The sequence below is a fragment of the Chrysemys picta genome, chromosome 5 (assembly GCF_011386835.1).
Source record: "Chrysemys picta bellii isolate R12L10 chromosome 5, ASM1138683v2, whole genome shotgun sequence".
Lineage (NCBI taxonomy): Eukaryota > Metazoa > Chordata > Testudines > Emydidae > Chrysemys > Chrysemys picta.
Window position 1 is genome coordinate 120,600,058 of NC_088795.1, and position 18,510 is coordinate 120,618,567.

General features: G+C 41.5%; 1 protein-coding gene across 21 annotated transcripts in view; it reads right to left on the bottom strand.

Annotated features, from left to right (window-relative positions):
* Positions 1-18,510, bottom strand: part of ABLIM2 (actin binding LIM protein family member 2) — a 201,552-nt gene that overhangs the window by 93,541 nt on the left and 89,501 nt on the right. For all 21 annotated transcript variants that reach the window (XR_010601582.1, XM_065597106.1, XM_065597102.1 and 18 more), the window contains 2 exons: positions 16,752-16,878; positions 13,315-13,408 (listed from right to left, as the gene is read on the bottom strand). Coding sequence is in view for 20 of the 21 variants with exons in the window: in XM_065597106.1 (XP_065453178.1) it covers positions 13,315-13,408; positions 16,752-16,878 (221 nt within the window). In the remaining variant the exon portion in view is untranslated. The remainder of the gene's footprint in view (positions 1-13,314; positions 13,409-16,751; positions 16,879-18,510) is intronic.

Below are 18,510 nucleotides of genomic sequence, written 5' to 3' on the forward strand. Positions count from 1 at the left end.
GCCACTAACTGCAGTTAAAGGTGCGAAACAAAGCTTAATGCTACACCACTGCCATGGTTACTGCGAAGAGTTAGAGGGAGGATGTTCCAGTGTTGGCTGGATTCATTGCTATGTTGCCAGGCACTGCAGTGAAGCAGCCTTGCTGACTCTAGGGGCAGTCAGTCAGATGGCAAACAGAAATGAAGGGAATTTTGTAAAGCAGAAGGGTGAGGGATTAAAAATACCCAGTTTAAAATTTCATCTAGCTGAGACATTCATTAGGTGGAAAGAAGCACTAAATGCTCTGACAATACTGATGCATCACCACAGCAACACAGAGCTAAGAAAGGCAGCCTAACTGGTAAACTGTAAGCAGTTTATATTTAAAGTTCAAAGGAACAAAGCGGCCAGTAAAACCAGAAATGATTCATTTTGTAGCAGAACTGTCTTAATTTGTCATAATACATCACTTTTGCATGATGCGAAGCAGATGATATTCACCTGTCCCCACAATTCTAACCATGTACCAATTACACACACACACACACACACACACACACACACACACACACACACACACACACACACACAAAATAGTGCACAGACCTCTAATCAGTTACCTCTACCACACGTAGAAGGGAAACTATTAACAGGAAGAAAAGCAAGCAACTGCAAAGAATTGCAATGACCATTCTCATGGTGATTCCATTTTTTCTTAAGTTTCAAATATAGTTTCATGGTATTCAAAATATTCAGCAGCATCTAGCGCATTGGTTAAAAAATGTACACGATGAAGATATCAGCAAATGTTATCAGCCGAACTGCTTGCTAAACAAAACACATAAGTGATGTGTAGGGTAATAGTTATGCAAAAGCTCATTTTAACATTCGGCAGTTTTTCTGACAGTTATGATGGTTTTTTATGTCACATACAGAAAAAGATCATGCATATTGCTAGTGATGGATCCTTGAAGGAAGAGACTACTAAAAATACATGAAAGAAAAAGAAACACAGAACGAACAAACCCAAAATAGCAGAATGAGCACTGAACAGGCTAAAGCCACAATTAAAGGCATTTTCATTGCTATTTGTGTGTTTATGTTTGGATGAAGCCTGTTTAAAAGCAACAAGTCACTGTGAATTGTGATCATAATATTCAAATTAAGACTACTGCGTACCAATGTACACTTAACCAGACAGATTCAGGTGGCATGCACTGAAGATTAACGTCGCTTTGTAAACCAGCAGCCCCAAAGGCACCAAAACCAAAGGATCATTCCCAAACTGCAAAATGCACTGAACCTTCATACATAATGCTCTTTGCAAGTGCTGTTTAATCTTTCCTACCTTAGCTGGTTTCCTCTTGCAAAAGCTAATGCTGATTTATTAAGACATATCGTTTTTCCAACAGGTTGTGCTTCCTTCTCTCGTGATAGAGAAAACTGGCTTTGGCAGCAGTTTGTAACTGATGATTAATTCTGACACTTCAGTCCTTTTGCCTTTCTTGCCAGCTTTTCAAAGGCTGGCCATTCTATAGGAAATGCCTTGATCATATAGAACCTTTGATTTTATTATTTCATTATTCAGTGTTATCATCTGTATTATAAACCGCTCCAGTACATTTTACACATCACTAGGTTTTGTTGTTAGTGAAACAGCAGGATAATAGACATTTCAGAATAAACCATTATTCCACACTGCGGGCAGAAATTTGCACACCCTGCTGTAGGGAATTAGTCTCGTCTCAGTACTATACTAAAAGGGGAAAGCATTTGATTTACAAACTAGACTGAAAACTAAAACAACGTAGGCTCCGAGCAAAGCAAAAACGTTGGGCTACCAAGCCAGGGGCAATTTTTTTTAGTGTAGAAAACATCTGATTATAATTTTTACTTCTCTTTTTCAGCTTCAGACATTTCCTGTCTCATCACCATTCGGTAACTCAAGCATTTCTTTTCTTCTTTTACAAGACCTTATGGCTTTGATTTCCAAAAATTTTTTAAGTTAAAAAAAACAAACACAATATAGATTTACTATTAAATGAATATTAACTCATTATGCTGCAATGCATAGTGCCTGCCATAGTACAGCATATTTTAGGAAGCCATCTACAGTCATGGGAGATATGTGGACACTGCAGTGGGAACTGACAGGACAATATACACCACCTACTGCAGGGCATACTTGAGCCCTGGGTGTGTAGTTGTGAATAATGTGGAATCTATAGATGTCTAATCCAGAGTGAAAAAAATCCTTCCCCATCAGAAAAGGATTGGGGTGTGGTGCAGACAGGTCCAGGTAAACCCTTTGAAATGCATCCCTGCAAAACTGCTTAACCTGCTTATTCAGATGAATGGTAAAGATCCACCTGTAGCATTTACCACTGGAGGAGGAGGTACACACAAGGCTCTATTACCACTTAGCTCAGCCTATCATTGTGTTGTGCACCCCTGCTATCGATGTAAAGTAGTTATATGGCCTCCCATTACTGTGGTACCTGAGCGCCTCATAATCTTTAATATATTTATCCTCACAACTTTCCTTACAAGCCTTTGATTCTGCCTCTAGGCACGCGCAATGCTGCCTCTCTCCAGGTGTCTGGACACCTAGCTCCTGCTTAAGCCCCAGGATGATCCATGATAGATATGGGGTATGGAACCACTTCCATATGAGGACAGATTAAAAACACTGGGACTGTTCAGATTAGAAAAGAGACGACTGGGGGGGGGGGGGGGGATTTGATAGAGCTCTATAAAATCATGAATGGTGTGGAAAAGTGAATAAGGAAGCGTTGCTTACCCCTTCACGGAACACAAGAAACAGGCGTAACCCAATGAAATTAGTAGGCAGCAGGTTTAAAAAACCATAAGGATCTACTTCTTCATAATGCACAGTCAACCTGTGGAACTCATTGCCATGGGATGTTGTGAAGGCCAAAAGTATAAATGGGTATGAAAAAGATTTAGATAAGTTCATGGAGCACAGGTCCACCAATGGTGATTAGACAAGATAGTCACGGATGCAACTCCACGTGCTGGGTGTCCCTAAACCTCTGACTGCCAGAAGCTGAGACTGTATGACAGGGGATGAAGTACTCGATAAATTGCCATGTTCTGTTCATTCCCTCTGAAGCATCTGGCATTGGACACTGTCAGAAGACAGAATACTGGGCTAGATGGACCATTGATGTGACCCAGTATGGCCATTCTTATGTTCTTATGAACCAGGGGAAGATAGCTGGAGGAGTGCCTTACTCACATACTGGGCTTAATCTGGTAGGCATGGTCAGAGACCACTTAACAATACACAATGCAGGGGGTAGCTGGAGGGGGGGAAAGGAGGCCTTAAGCTTACTGGTTAGGATACTCAGGATGTGCGGGACCTGGTTCAAGTCCTCCCTCTGCTTGACACGGCACAGGGTTTGAACAGGGATTTGCCACCTCTCAGGTGAATGTCCTAAACCTTGGGTTAGGGGAAATTCTGATGTGGGGCTACCTCAATTGAATAATTAAATATTAACTGGTCCAGAGAAAAAGCAAGAATCACTCCACAGTCCAGTGGCTAGGGCAGACATGAAAAAAGCCAGCATGGCTTGCTTCCAGTAGGCTATCCCCTTCTTCCTATTATGGGGACAAATCCTGAAATCAACAGAAGTTTGTCTGAATGAAGCAATGAAAAAAAGTAGATGTGTGTGTGTGAGAAATGCTGTTTGGCTCTTCTCACTAAACAGAGCACAGAAATAACTTGCATTCCTCTCAGTGAGATGGAGTATTTTGCAACTGCTTCTTAAAGCATCAACAATCCCAAAGAAGAGGAAATAACCCATAGGTGGGGTTGAGGGCTGTTCTTTTGATACACACCTTATTTGACTCTACTCACCCATTAAGGATGAGCATTATGAGCCAAATTCATGGCCCACAATACAGCTTATTTATTCTGGTCGGCAGTGCACAATACCCTTGTTTCCAGCAAATCCAGAAAAAAAGAGGACTCCCCTTGTATGACTTAATCTTCCAGTGGCAAAGCACCATTATAGCTGCTCCTATGCCACCGCCTTCCAGTATCTGGTCAGGGATTGTGGTAGGGAAAACGGAGATGTGGGGAGGACACCACTGTATCCAAACAATCCCCTGCTGCTAGAGTGGCACTTTGGGGCTCTGGGTAATCTTAAGGCTTCTCAAAGCCACTGCTGACCCTCAGCCTTCCATTTCAGTACCAAGCACAATGTGGTCAGAATAGAGAATCTGCCCCTATTCTGGCTAGGAACAGGAAAAGCCACTTAAGCGAATGGAAAGGCCCATTGACTTCCATGGAGTTTGGATCAAACCCTGATCCAGAACACCGCGTATTGTTAAAAAAGTTTAATTATGTTTCATTTCTGTCTTTATGATACGTTATTAGTGCAAATTGAGGTATTAAATTCACAAATAGCTGCTTAGGACATAAAAACAGAAACCAAGGTTTTCTTGGTGCGAAAACATAGAGAAGCCTCCTGCATTGTGACAGAAAAGAAACGGCTGGTTTTAAAAATTAACAGCTTGGGATTATAATGTTTGTTTATTTTCGGTGTTCTTCCCTGATGTCGTTTGCTGCTGTATTGGGAGCAAAGCCATTCTGCAGACACTAAAATAAACCATTTTTTTCTAAGCAGTTTTACAGTTCTAGCACTTCTTGCTTAAACCAAACTCAGCTGTTGTAAAGCAACCTCCATCCACCCTGGACTTCCACATCAAGATAGCAGCTTGGAACAAATGCATACAGAAACCACACAGCAATTTCCACAAGGGCAGCACTGATACTGTACTGGACACTGATGGGCAGGTTCCAGTTCAGTTCCAGGTTCCAGTTAGGGAACTGATGGGCAGGGATCCCTTGGGAAGATAATATGAGGGGGCAAGGAGTCCAGGAGAGCTGGCTGTATTTTAAAGAAGCCTTACTGAGGGCGCAGGAACAAACCGTCCCAAAGTGCAGAAAGAATAGCAAATATAGCAGGCAACCAGCTTGACAGTGAAATCTTTGGTGAGCTTAAACTCAAAAAGGAAGTTTACAAGAAGTGGAAATTTGGACAGATGACTAGGGAGGAGTATAAAAATATTGCTAGAGCATGCAGGGGTGTAATCAGGAAGGCCAACACACAATTGGAGGTGCAGCTAGCAAGGGATGTGAAGGGTAACAAGAAGGGTTTCTACAGGTATGTTAGCAACAAGAAGGTCAGGGAAAGTGTGAGACCCTTACTGAATGGGGGAGGCAACCTAGTTACAGATGATGTGGAAAAAGCTGAAGTACTCAATGTTTTTTTTGCCTTGATCTTCACAGACAAGGTCAGCTCCCAGACTGCTGCACTGGGCAACACAGTATGGGGAGGAAGTGAGCAGCCATCAGTATTGAAAGAACAGGTTAAGGACTGTTTAGAAAAGCTGGACGTGCACAAGTCCATGGGTCCAGATCTAATGCATTCAAGGGTGCTGAGGGAGTTGGCTGATGTGATTGCAGAGCCATTGGCCATTATCTTTGAAAATTCGTGGCAATCGGGGGAGGTCCCAGACGATTGGAAAAAGGCAAATATAGTGCCCATATTTTAAAAAGGGAAGATAGATAACCCGGGGAACTACAGACAAGTCAGCCTCACTTCAGTCCCTTGTAAAATCATGAAGCAGGTACTCAAGGAATCCATTTTGAAGCACTTGGAGGAGAGGAAGGTGATCAGGAACAGTCAAACATGGATTCACCAAGGGCAAGTCATGCCTGACCAACCTGATTGCCTTCTATGATGAGATAACTGGCTCTGCAGATATGGGGAAAGTGGTGGATGTGATGTATCTTGACTTTAAAAAAGCTTTTGATATGGTATCCCACAGTATTCTTGCCAGCAAGTTAAAAAAGTATGGATTGGATGAATGCACTGTAAGATGGATAGAAAGCTGGCTAGATGTTACAGAGCCGGCTGCTCATGTATCTAAAACAAAGTCTACTTGTACAATAAAACAATACTCTTTTTATAAAATAATAACCAGGAAAATATATGGAATTTAAAAGGCACCTATGCGAGTAAACTTTTTAAGAACAGAATAATGCAAAACTTACTTTAAAAACTGGATGAACGAAAGTGTGCCTGTTCCTCCTTGACTTTGTTCAGGCAGTATTTGTAATCTGTCATTGCAATCCTAGTAAAGCAGTCCAACTGTTCGTTGGTCAATTTGTTCCTCGGTTTTCTTTTCACAATAGTCATTGTTGAAAATGTGGATTTGCAGGTATACGTACTGACAAAAAATGAGAGCATTTTTTGCACACAATGGTTCAGAGATGGGTATTGTGTATCAGGGACCATGTTCCAGAAATGATAAACACCTATTTTAAGTTCAGACTTCATGATGTCATTTGTCTGAAGTTCCACAATTTCACTCTTCAGTTTAGCATGGTCAGAACAAGTGTCTGTGATAACTGACAGATATGTCAATAATACATGGAGGGGGTTCTCAATTAAATTAAAAAACTCCTTGTACTCCATTACGTCTTTGAATAAAGACTCAAATTCCACCCTCAATTCTCCCAGTACAAATGAATTGTAATTGAAGTGTTTCAGAAGCTCAGGATTTTCTGAGGTGACTGCTCTGAGTTTTGGAATGTGAACAAACTGCGTGTCAGGAATGAATAATGTTGTAATCTTGTTTTGAAAAGCAGTTACGACATGCAACATGTAACTAGGAAGTTTCTATTTCCCTTGCAACTGGAGATTTAGTGCATTCAAATGGCAAGTGATGTCAGTCAAAAATGCCAGCTTAATTATCCACTCTGGATTTTCTAAGTCTAAGTCTTTTTCCTTCTTCCCTTTGGAATTAACGAATCTGAGGAGGGAGACCCAAAAATCTTTCAAGGACCCTGCCACGAGATAACCATCTCACTTGAGTGTGCATCACTAGGCCACCATATTCCTTCTCATATTCTTCCAGTAATGCCTGAAACTGCCATTGATTCAGTGCTCTTGAAACAATAAAATTGACCACCTTTACAACCAACTGCATGGCACTTTGCATTTCACTATTTTTTAGTATACCCACAATTGCTTCTTGGTGAATGAAACACGGCAAATTTGGGTATTTCCTTTCGTTTCCTCATCAGGCCAATCAATCCATTCTCCTTCCCTCACATATTTGGTGCACCATCTGTACACACAGAAGTTAGCTTTGTCCAGTCCAAGTTATTCTCAGCAAAAAAATTGAGTAGGGCAGTCAAAATGTTTTCCCCTTTTGTTTGACTTTTCAAAGGTATTAAACACAGCAGTTCTTCCCAGGATAATTCTTTTTTGGGGAAATGAACCCAGACACACAATTGTGAGATGTCACATATATCTGTACTTTCATCCACCGCTAAAACATGGTGCTGCCAAAACATCTGCTGTTAACTGTTGTCGGATTTCTTTTCCAATTTCCTTCACCCTTCTCATTATGATTGTGTCAGACAGTTGCAGCCCTTTATTTGCTTTAGGATTGCATTTCTGTTATTGAAATCAGCACATGGGATTTCCACAGAAGCCAAGAAACACTCTTTAATGATCTCTGCGTGAGTAAATGACATTTTATGTCTTGCTAAAATCCATGCGATTTCAAAAGATGCCTGTCAAACATGCTGCAACAGACCTCGATCTCTATATTATTTTTTTGCTGGCCTTTAAGTAAAGCAGCAAGTTGTCCCATTTTAGTTTTTCTTAGGTTACTTCCAAGTGGGTAATTTTTGCTGAAATTTGCATGCTCTGTTGTGTAATGGCATTCTAAATTGCTGCGCTTAAAAGCAGAACATGTCTGCTGACAAGTTAAACAAACAGGCTTCATGCATGTTTCATTGAGCACAAAGAAAAACTCATCAGTCCACTTTTCTTGAAACTTTCAGTTTTCATCTTCCAAAGCACTTCCTCTTTTTTTTGTCTGTCTCTGGGCGGGGGCTCAGAGCTGAGACAGGGGCTTGGGGTACAGGAGAAGGTATGGGGGGCTGGCCCCAGAAGGCTGCAGGTTGGGTGGTGGAGGAGAAATGCTGGTCCAGCATAGCTGGGCCTGCTGTACTCATGCTACACGGGTCTTAATAATGCAGAGCTATTCAGAACCTGCCCATTGAAAGGGGCGGAACTTACTTCGGGCAGCCCTGGCTTCATGCCGCTCCCGGAAGGTGCCAACGCACCCTTGCTGCCCCTGGGGGCCATGTAGCTCTGCACGCTGTGCCTCTCTGCAGGCACTGCCCCCACACCTCCAATTGACCACAGTTCCCCATTCCTGGCCAATAGGAGCTGCGGGGGCGGTGCTTGCAGGCAGGAGCAGGGTGTGGAGATTTCTGCTCCCCCCCCCCATAGCCGTGGGGTTATGCTGGCCGCTTCCCCCCACCTCCCTCTGATCTATCTGCCCGGCAGCCCCCCCACCTACTTGAGCCCTCCCCACCCCAGCGCTGCCTGAGAGCGTGGCTGCGGGAAGTGCTGGCTGGTGAGGCAGGTCACATTCTTTTCCTCCTGGGGCAGGTTTCATGCCCACTGGGAGCCTCTTACCCTGCTCGCCATGGGCCCCTGCACTCTGTCCTCTGCCGCAGCCCTGCAAATTTCTCAAAGGGGCGGCCTGCAGCCCGAGCTGGTGCATGTGTGCTGCCACAGCAGCCACTGCTTCCTGGGGCGGGTGACAGGCTGCCTCTTCCCCCCCATGCCCTCAGTAACCGGACTTATAACGTCCGGTCAGTAGATCCCTTTTCTGGACTTTCCAGTTGAAAACCGGACACCTGGCAAACCTAGTGACAGACCACACCAGAGGATTCTACACATCTCCCTGCACATTTCATGCACAGTTCTATTGTGGATTCTTGTGCAACCATTCAAAGGGAGTTATGAGGGTGAGATGAGGCAGACTAGAGAGGTTTTGGGGGCAAGGTCAGGCAGACTAGGTGAGATCAGAACAAATAGGCCGATTCAGTTGCCCAAACCTCTGCAATCAGTGACAACAACCAGTACAATACTCCATAGAAGTGAAGGCAGTACACAGACAGGCTGCACTGATACTCCACATCCTGGGGGAATCTATTCCCCTTACCTACACAGAAATATCCTGTCCTACGTCCATTTTACTCTGACTTTACATAGGGAACGAGGACTTGACCCTCAGAAAATAGGCTGCAGGAAGAACTTAAGTAAACAAATCATGAATGATATTTGCCTTCCAGCATAAGAAAACAAGTTATCAGCAGTTTGCACTACTAATCTCTCTCTTCTTTCTCTTCTGAATAAATACTTAAAATGGACCAAGAACTGTAGGAGAGGGAGACTAAACTATAAAAATCTGGCCACAGAGATTAGGCATGGAAACAGCTTTCCTACTGACTGTTAATTATCACAGAAATTAGAGATGGAAAAAATCATAGTAAGTCATCTAGTCCTTTCCTTTGTCTGTGCAGGATTGTTCCCCAACGTACATTTTCCAGTGCATTGTCCAGTCTAGTTTTAGTACGACCTAAGTGATATCTTCCAGCACTTTCCTTGGGAAACTATTCCCCATTTCCCCTCTTTAGCAGCAATTGTCCCTGATCACACTTGTGAATCCTCACAATATATTCAAGGTCATAAAAAGAAAACAGAAGTGTTGAAAAAAAAAGCAAGTGCTGCTAATGTTTTCAAAGATGACAAATGTTAGAAGCAGCCTTGGCTGCTTCATTTTTGTATCTATTTAAGAACTATGTAAACACATGACAGATCATCTATATAGGCAGGGGGGAACATGGGATTAGATACTAAACTGGAATTGAGATACCGGTCCTAATTCTAGCCCATTAGAGTAGGTCAGTCAGACATCCGAAGTACAGAATACATGGCTGTTTACATTGGATATGGATTCAGATTTCTTTTGTATTCATGTTTTTTTACTGCTTTTTGTCTGGATTTTTTAAAATATCCTCGTGGAAAAATCTGATTTTTTGAGGAGATTGTTTATTATCATTGCTGCAAAGATACTGTAGATTAATTTACTTGTTCAAATCCATTGCCTGCTTCCTGTTAAACACTGTGTCTGTCTTTTTTTTTTTTTTTCATCTAGGATTCCTGGGCTTTGTACGTACTGCAAGAATCCTCCTCCCTTATTTTTTAAAGCATTTAGGCCCCCGTCTCCTTTCTCAAGAGTATTTTTCACCAGTGTAATTCCACTGATTTTGGCAGAATTACTCAAGATTTACACTGATATCAGTAAAAGGCAAATTATCCCTGCAGTATTTTCTTTATAGCATTTTAAAAAACAAAACAAGCAAACACCTCCCTCCCCCCCAAAAAAGTCAATGGAAACTAAAAACAAAAGGAAGGACTTTTCCAGCTTCTTTGGAAAGGCCACGTGCAACTGATCGTGGCAAAACTCCTACAACATCTTAAAAGTGTGACACTTTCTCAGGTTTATTACGGCCAATATGTGCAATAAAATAGTGAACTGTTCCAGGGAATGGACTCGTCCTGATGTATCTGCTCTTATCAGCAAACTGCAAGAGGTAGATGCACCCACGTTCCATCAGTTCCCAATCTACCAAAACCAGTGCTACTGCTGCTGCTACACATCAAAGGCTCTTTTCATCCTTGCCTCATCAACCACAACATTAAGGGCCTGATTCTCAACTGCCTTGCACCTTGTGTCATCATTGACTTCTGTGAAAATTGGGTGTAAAATGCTACCAAATGAGAACAGAAGCAATTTAAATTCACTTTGCACGGATGCTGAAAGGCAGTGGAGAATCAGGCCCTAAAAAGACCTTTATGTATTTCAGAGCCAACCGGAATTCAAGAAGCAGGTGGTACCACTTTTGTCCAATAACTCTCTGTGACATACCCGGCTACAATTCAGACCAGTGTGGGGCTGTGTTATCCCTGCCCTGCAACTCTGGGTGCCTTACAATGCCTTGCTGAAGTAGCTCCCACCTGGGCTGCTCACAAACAGCCTTCCCGCATGCAAGTCACACCCTCAGTATCTCTGTGTAACTTCAGCCTGCCAGCTATACCCTGACTCTCACTGCAGGGTGACCCCCACACACCCCTAGCTCCAGATCTTCCCCCAGAAATGTATGTCCTGTACTGCTCTGCCCTCTCCTGGACAGTACAACTATATTAAATCTGTTATTCCTTTAAAGGAATTATATGCCAGTTTATTGTCTTACATAGAGTTAACCAGACATTTCAATGTAAACACACTGGATTAGATAAAACAGTAAAAAAAAGTTTATTAACTACAAAGAGAGAGAGAGTTTAACAGAGTACAAGTTATGAGGCATAAAAGTCAGAAATGGTTGGAAAAAAATAAAGATAAAATGCCTAACTTAACAAACTATATTAGAGTCAAGCAACATTTCTCACCACACGCTTCCAGCAAGATTATTGACCAAACCCTTTAGGTCAGGACTACCCACACCTCATAGAGTTTCTTTGTCTTCTTAGGTGTGATGCCAGAGACAGAAGGCGTGTGTGTGTCTGGGGGTGTTTGTCCCTCCTTTTTATAATTCCAGTCCCCCTCTTGAAAAACATTTCCAGCTGAGAACCAAGAGACAAACAGTCTATGTGCAAGGATGTTCCCTGCTGGCTTTTTTCATCTGTCTGAGCTTTCTTTGTTTTTCCTTCCTGCTTGATGACTCTGTTTATTGCTTACGTGCAAATTAAGGCAAGCACACATTCCTTTGTTTAGGACAGACCTGTTTGCTGACTTCTGCTTGGGTAGGACTTTGGGGTTGGAACATGTGTTAATAACATCATACAGGGAAATCTTGTAATTTCACATACAGTGTTGCCTCACATTTTATCTGGACAATATTGAGCAGCAAATTCTGAGTTTTTAAATGATACCTTACATAGCATACCTTGTACAAAGATTATTACAATAGTGTGCTGGGTATGAAAACAGGGGTCTATTCTGTCACCCCTCTCCCCAACCTGCCATGGAGAGAGATACAAACTAAATCAAGGAGGGGTAACAGCAGTGGATGTGGCTCAAGCACTGATCCTGTTATGGAAAAAATATATATTACTATTGCCATAGGGCAAGAAGTAGGAATTCTCCTCTGCTGGCTAGCAAGTCAGTACACTCTGAGACGTGTGTGCCAGACTGACAAAGATGCAGGAGAAGCACCGCTAATTCGTGTGCAGTAAATTCTAGTTTCTTTGTTCAGAAGGATGGGGAAGATTTTCTGGAGGGAAAAAACACATATATTGCTCCACAATGCAGTATATATTTATTGCACAGGAACACTTTTTCCTGCTCAAGTACTAGTACTGTATATTTCCTGCTGGAGCTATCAGCCCCTATTTTGGATACTGGAGACTCGGCCTCATGAGCACCTCAGGTGGAAGGAGGAGACTTCCTTCACAACCTTTCATTACTCATTCTTAATCCACCAGAAGGGGTCACTACTGAGTGATGTCCAGAACTCCTCCTGACTCCAGTGCTGAGTGGACTAACTGGAGATAGTAGAGAGACAAGTTGGGTGAGGTAATATCTTTTATTGGACCAACTTCTATTGGTGAGAGAGCTCTGTGTAAGCTTGAAAGCTTGTCTCTCTCACCAACAGAAGTTGGTCCAATAAAAAGATATTACCTCACCCACCTTGTCTCTCTAATATCCTAGGACCAAAATGGCTACAACAAGACTGCATATAACTGGAGATATGGCAGAGGAAGAGAAAGAAAAAGAAAAACACACCTTTATAGATCAATCGGATAACCATCCACCCAGAACCAAAGCCTTTGTTTTGAATTTAATCTTGGTTCAGTTTAGTCTTTATTCATGTGGGGCCCATAACAAGATTTTGGGGTACAGCATATGCACACACACAACATATTCCCAACCTTTTTTCAGAACAAACAAACAGGCTTGGTGAAATTACAACATGGCTCATTTATGACCACAGACAAAAATACTGAAAGGTTCATTTTAGTTTTCCAATAGCTTCACTGTGAACTCTGAAAAATACAGAACAGATAAATCTGTATGAAATAATGGAATTTAGAACTTCACAACACACTTACATTGTTACATGCGAGACAGCCCCCTAAATGACCTCTACTCTGCTGCCTTGTCACCTTGCAATAACTTAGAATATTCCATTTAAAATATATATTTTAGCAAAGCATCAAGCAAAGAGGTGTGTGCAGAGTTATAGAATACTTCCTGATGGTTCATAAAAAGTAACGTGAATGATTTAACACAGGTTGATTCTGGGAGTGAAATGGGAAGAGAAAAGCAGTTAATACAAATGTTAACACTCAGCTCTTGCATATGAATAACCTAACAAAGGAGGTCTCTTAAGTTTTAAGAATGATGTCTGTCCGGTTGACAGAATCTTACCTCCAGCACTCTTCCAGTGATGTACTTCTCACAGTTATCACATCTTATGCCAAACTTAGCATGATAGTCCATTTCACAGTATGGAGCGCCATCCCTAGAGAAAAGACAGACAATACTTGGATAGCTTCAAAGATGCCTATGGCTCCCCTAGCAGATTACCCAGCTAAACCTTGTTGGCATTTCAGGAGAGATTGATTACAGACTTCTTTTCCCTTCCATTTATTAATGTGGTAAAGACCTGAATAATTGATTAACAGGAAATTACACTTGGCTCATCCAAATCTGACTCCGCCAAATTGATCTCAATCCCACTTTCCTTCTTCGTCACTGTATTCAGCGGTTTCCTCTTTCTCCATAATAAAATCAAATGTCTCTTACGCTCAAACACATTATAGCACTTGCTTTGATGGTCTTACTCATTAACTTATACCATGTGTTTCTATCCTTTTTTATTTGTCATCGAAACCCACTTTGAGCCTGAATTGCACAGGAATAATTGCTCATTTGCTAATGCTTAATTCCATGGACACACTTTTGAGTTAGGAACTTTCAAAGTGCATCAAGATGCCAATGTCTTCTCTGTAGAAGGTGACTATGCAGAGCTCAATTTAAGTGACAGAAAGATCTTGGAAATATGCCCAGGCATTCAGTAAACAGCAGGATTTTGGGTGGTTTTATTTGCAGGATTTAAAATGATGAACAATCCAAATTTACAAAGGCATGCAATGGGAGCTCTAAATCTCAGCTTTGGCGCTAAATAAATCATAGCCATTTATGTTACCCTAATTAATGAAAACAGATTATATTACACCACAAATAACGCATCAGAAATCTACTTGGATCCTAACTGATCTATAGTAAAGAGTTCCAACCACTATTTAAAATAACCTCATACAAGAAGCAAATATCTGGATCATTGTGCTACACCTAAACTAAGACCTAATAGCCTTATTTTCACAGGTTAGGGAGTGTGTGTGTGAGAAATATATAGACGCTTTTTTATACAATACAATGCCATGAGATAACACAAAGCTCCTTTCATTTTCAATGCATTTTACAACATTAGTTCTCACCACACCCCTGTGAGGTAGGCAGATATTATTTTATTACTATATATGCTTTCTACTCTCTCAACCCCAAATCCCTGAAGGTTCCTCCACAGCATATGGGCCTTACACTAATTGCTTAAGATGTTCTTCTCTGTCAAACATATAGTGCAAACTCCATACCAAATGAAGAATGGCGTGGATAAGGGAAGAGTTTTAGCCCCCAAGAGTATGTCTACACAGCAAAGAAAAAACCCCGAATGACCCCTGCCAGCCAATTTGTCCTTGCAGGGCTCGTGTTTTGGGGCTGTTTCATTGCTGTCTAGACTTCCGGGCTCAGGCTGGCACCCAGGCTCCAGCCCCAGCCCAGAAGTCTACACAGCAAATGAAACAGCCCCGCAGCCCGAGCCCCGTGAGCATGACTCAGCTGGCACAGGCCAGCCATGGGTTTTTCTTTGCTGTGTAGACATACCCAGAATGTAGGTAAGAGGATGGGAAAAAAATCAATTAACTCAGGGGAGGCACACATGGAGCTAAACTGCACCAATGTTGCCCCTTTAAGACCTGAGTGGCTAGTCAAAGTTCAGGGCGCTGGGGATGTTCCCATGGGAAATAGAAATTGATGGAGTCTGGTATTTTCTTTGATGCCATCATATTAGTTTACAAGGAATATAAAAAGTCCTCCTTCTACGAATGCGGGAGAAACAAAGAACAAAAGGAGCAGTTTCTTAACTTATAGGCTCAAGCCACTTTACGCAACAGATCCAAAAGCTCTCTAGATTTTTCTAGGTTCACACTGCGGGCACAGCAGGATGTGTGGTTTTTGCACTCTCTCTCCCCGTTCTTGTCTTTTTCAGTCTTTTTATCCCTTTACCCAAAACAATTCTCAGCCAAAAGCTCCTGGGCAGGTTCACACAGTCCTATTGTCTTAGGTTGGGTCTTCTGCTTACATTTATGGTAACTGAAGGGTGAGCTCACACCTATCAGTGTCAATGGGGTTTTAGCTCAGCCCATGACTACATTTCACCGTGCTCCTTACAGTAAAAACAACAAGCTGCATTCTGACATATGCAAACTTTATCACACCCGAATTGGAATTAGAGCTGTTCAAAAAATTACAAAACTGAAAGATTTTCAACAAGAAAAGGATACACTTTTACAATTCCCCTCCATATTTCAATCCACTCTCATTGGAATTTTTGTGTGTCCATACGGCAGGAAAAAAAATCATTTCATATTACTACTAGACTTTTAGCAATTAATCTCACCAGAAGCCTTTCTTGTTTATCCCTTCAACAAACACATTCAAAAATTACTGTTCATCTGTGTATTTCAAAATACTATTTTTGATTTGGTGACTAGAAAATATTAGTCCTCAGTAATCTTGCTTCATTTTAACTATGGAGTTAGGTAAATGTCACCCACTTCTAACCTCCTAATTCACCTCTGCACTATAAGTTAGTCGTGTTAAAAAGGCCAGTCATGTACCTAAATTCCTTCCAAGGAGCTCATTGTGCTTTATAAACATTAGCAAATTAATCCTCTAACACAGGTGATGCAGCAAATATTTCCTCTCATTTTAACGGACGGAGAAACTGAAACACATAGGTAAGTGACTTGCCCAAGGCTACCACAGACATCCCAGGTAACCTTGGGCAAAAATCACTTCACTATCTACCTCAGTCTCTTAGGGAGAAATTAACCCCTCTTCTGAAGACCAGTAAAAAGACTATGTTCCACTTAAGCCCTCAAAACTGGGCCTCAGTGGAACTTGAACTGGCTGAGTTGCCTCTCGGCATAGCTGTTAAATTCAGTGTAAGCAGTCAAATCCTCTGTGATCACAAGGATTTGGAGTGACACAAAGACCAGAAATGTATCACCTTGATCAACATTTTTAGGATACTCTTCCTAGTAGGAAACACTGTGGGAGGGGACAATATTTTTATTCACATCCCAGCACCAGTGTAATTTGTCAAACACAGATAATAGAGTCTGCTCAAAAGACGGCCAGGACTAAAAGAGCAGGACAGGTATAGGTAAGGAGTGAGGGGCTGGATTTGCAAAAGCACCAAAGTAACATAGCAGCATAAGACCCATGGATATTGTGGTCCTAAATCACTTAGGTGCCTAGGCAGAGCCTTGGGTAGAAGATTGCACTTACCCTTTCTCCGTATGCCTGGCTCAAGCTAGCAGTATTATTTCTTCACTTTCACTAACAATTTGAAAATTTGAGAAAGAAAAATCTAGGCTTGTATAATTACCAAAGAATTCAAGTACAGTCTTAAGAACATGCAACAACACAACAGGCTAACCAAACACCTTTTTGCGAACAGATGCTGAAAATGAGCTAGAGACTATAAGGATTGGTCAGCTTCTCTCATTCCAACTTACTTGCTGATGTACTCTGCATTCAGAAGTTTGCCACACGTCTTGCATTTAAAACAGCCCAAATGCCAATGTTTGTCCAAAGCTACCAACGACTGTCCATTTTTTATTTCTGAACCACAGCCCCCGCAATCTGTAAAAGAAAAATCCTCTGCAAAATTAATCATATGCTTTATGCATAACTGATCATGAGCATGCAATAGTACAGGTTACTGCAAGACAAGTATCCATTGGTGTTATCATAGTAACTGCACAAGGAAATTTTGAATCTCATTACCTGCTGCCCACCCATGTGTGCTTCATTCTGGGTGGCAAGTTGGATAGATATAATATCACTGACAGGGTGACTACTTAAAAGAAACAGTTTTTCTAATGAGGTGGATTTTGCAGGTACTTTAGTACATTTACAGTGTATGTATACAATATGCAGTATTGTCAACCCCAAGCTTTTCAAAACTTGTAAGTCAGGTCCCCCAAAGTCATGAAATTGTCCGAAAAACAATCCAATTTTTAAAAATAATAAATTTCGGGTTCTTATTATTTGTCCTGTTTTTTGAGTCTTTGGATTACACTTAGGTCATGTTTTCAGGCTTTTTTATGCAACCATGAGGGTCAGAAACTTACTTAAAAATAGGAAAGCTGAAAGTTTCATGTAATAGCTTGCCTACAGGAGCTGGGGCTTTAAGAAAAAACACCAAGTTTCATAAGACTCACTATCAAAACATGAAAGTTGGTAACATAGGATGTACCACATGTAAAAGTCAATGACTAGCTACATATTTTTTACTTATTTATATAATGCACTTACCAACAGTAACAAAGTTCTAAGCACATATACAAAAATTCCAGCATCACACAACTTATTAACATTAGCAAACTAGGCTATGTCCAAGTAGCACCAGACCCCACCTACACTCACTCATTCCAGCTCAAAGATTCAGGGTACGATTTAAAAAGTAGGTTTTTAAAGCTTCCAAGTCCTTATTTAGGCACCTAAATAAGTGATCTGATTTACTTAAGTGCAGAGTATCCAGCTGCTCCCACTGAATTCCCACTAAGCAAATTCATCACTCAAATTTGGAAGAAAAATATGGAGCATTTTTGTGTGTGTGAGGCTTGGTCTACATTACAGACTTATGTCGGTATAACTATGTTGCTTGTGTAAAATCCATAGCGATGCAGTTATACCTACCTAATCACCAGTGTTGATGGGAGGGTTTCTCCTGTTGACATAGCTACTGCCTCTCAGGGAGGTGCAGTACCTATGGCAATGGGAGAAGCTCTCATCGACATAGGTAGCTTCTTCACTAAGTGCTACAGCAGCACAGCTGCATCCGTGCGGCTGCACCGCTGCAGCATTGTATGTGTAGACAAACCCTAAGTGAAGTAGTAAGAAGATTTATATTGAATCAGGCCATCTTCTGATATTACCAGCTCAGTTTGAACATTGGGTAAATAAGAAAAACTTTGCTTTAAGTCCGTAGGAGCAGATGAAACTTGCCATAAAAGTTTAAAAGCAACAACAAACATGTAAGTAGATAATCACTATGAAGAGCTGTATCAAAGCAAAACAATTTGCAAAGGAATGGAACTGGGCAAACATGTGGCCTTGGGGAGCACTCTCAGCTCTTCCCAGGGCAAACCTCATGGTATTAATGTAAAAAAGGAGAATGATACCAACCTAGAAAAACACAGTCACTTCTAATTAGCATGCAAAATACAAGGTACTCTTCCTCATTCACTACTTTCAGAGTCCCATAAAAGT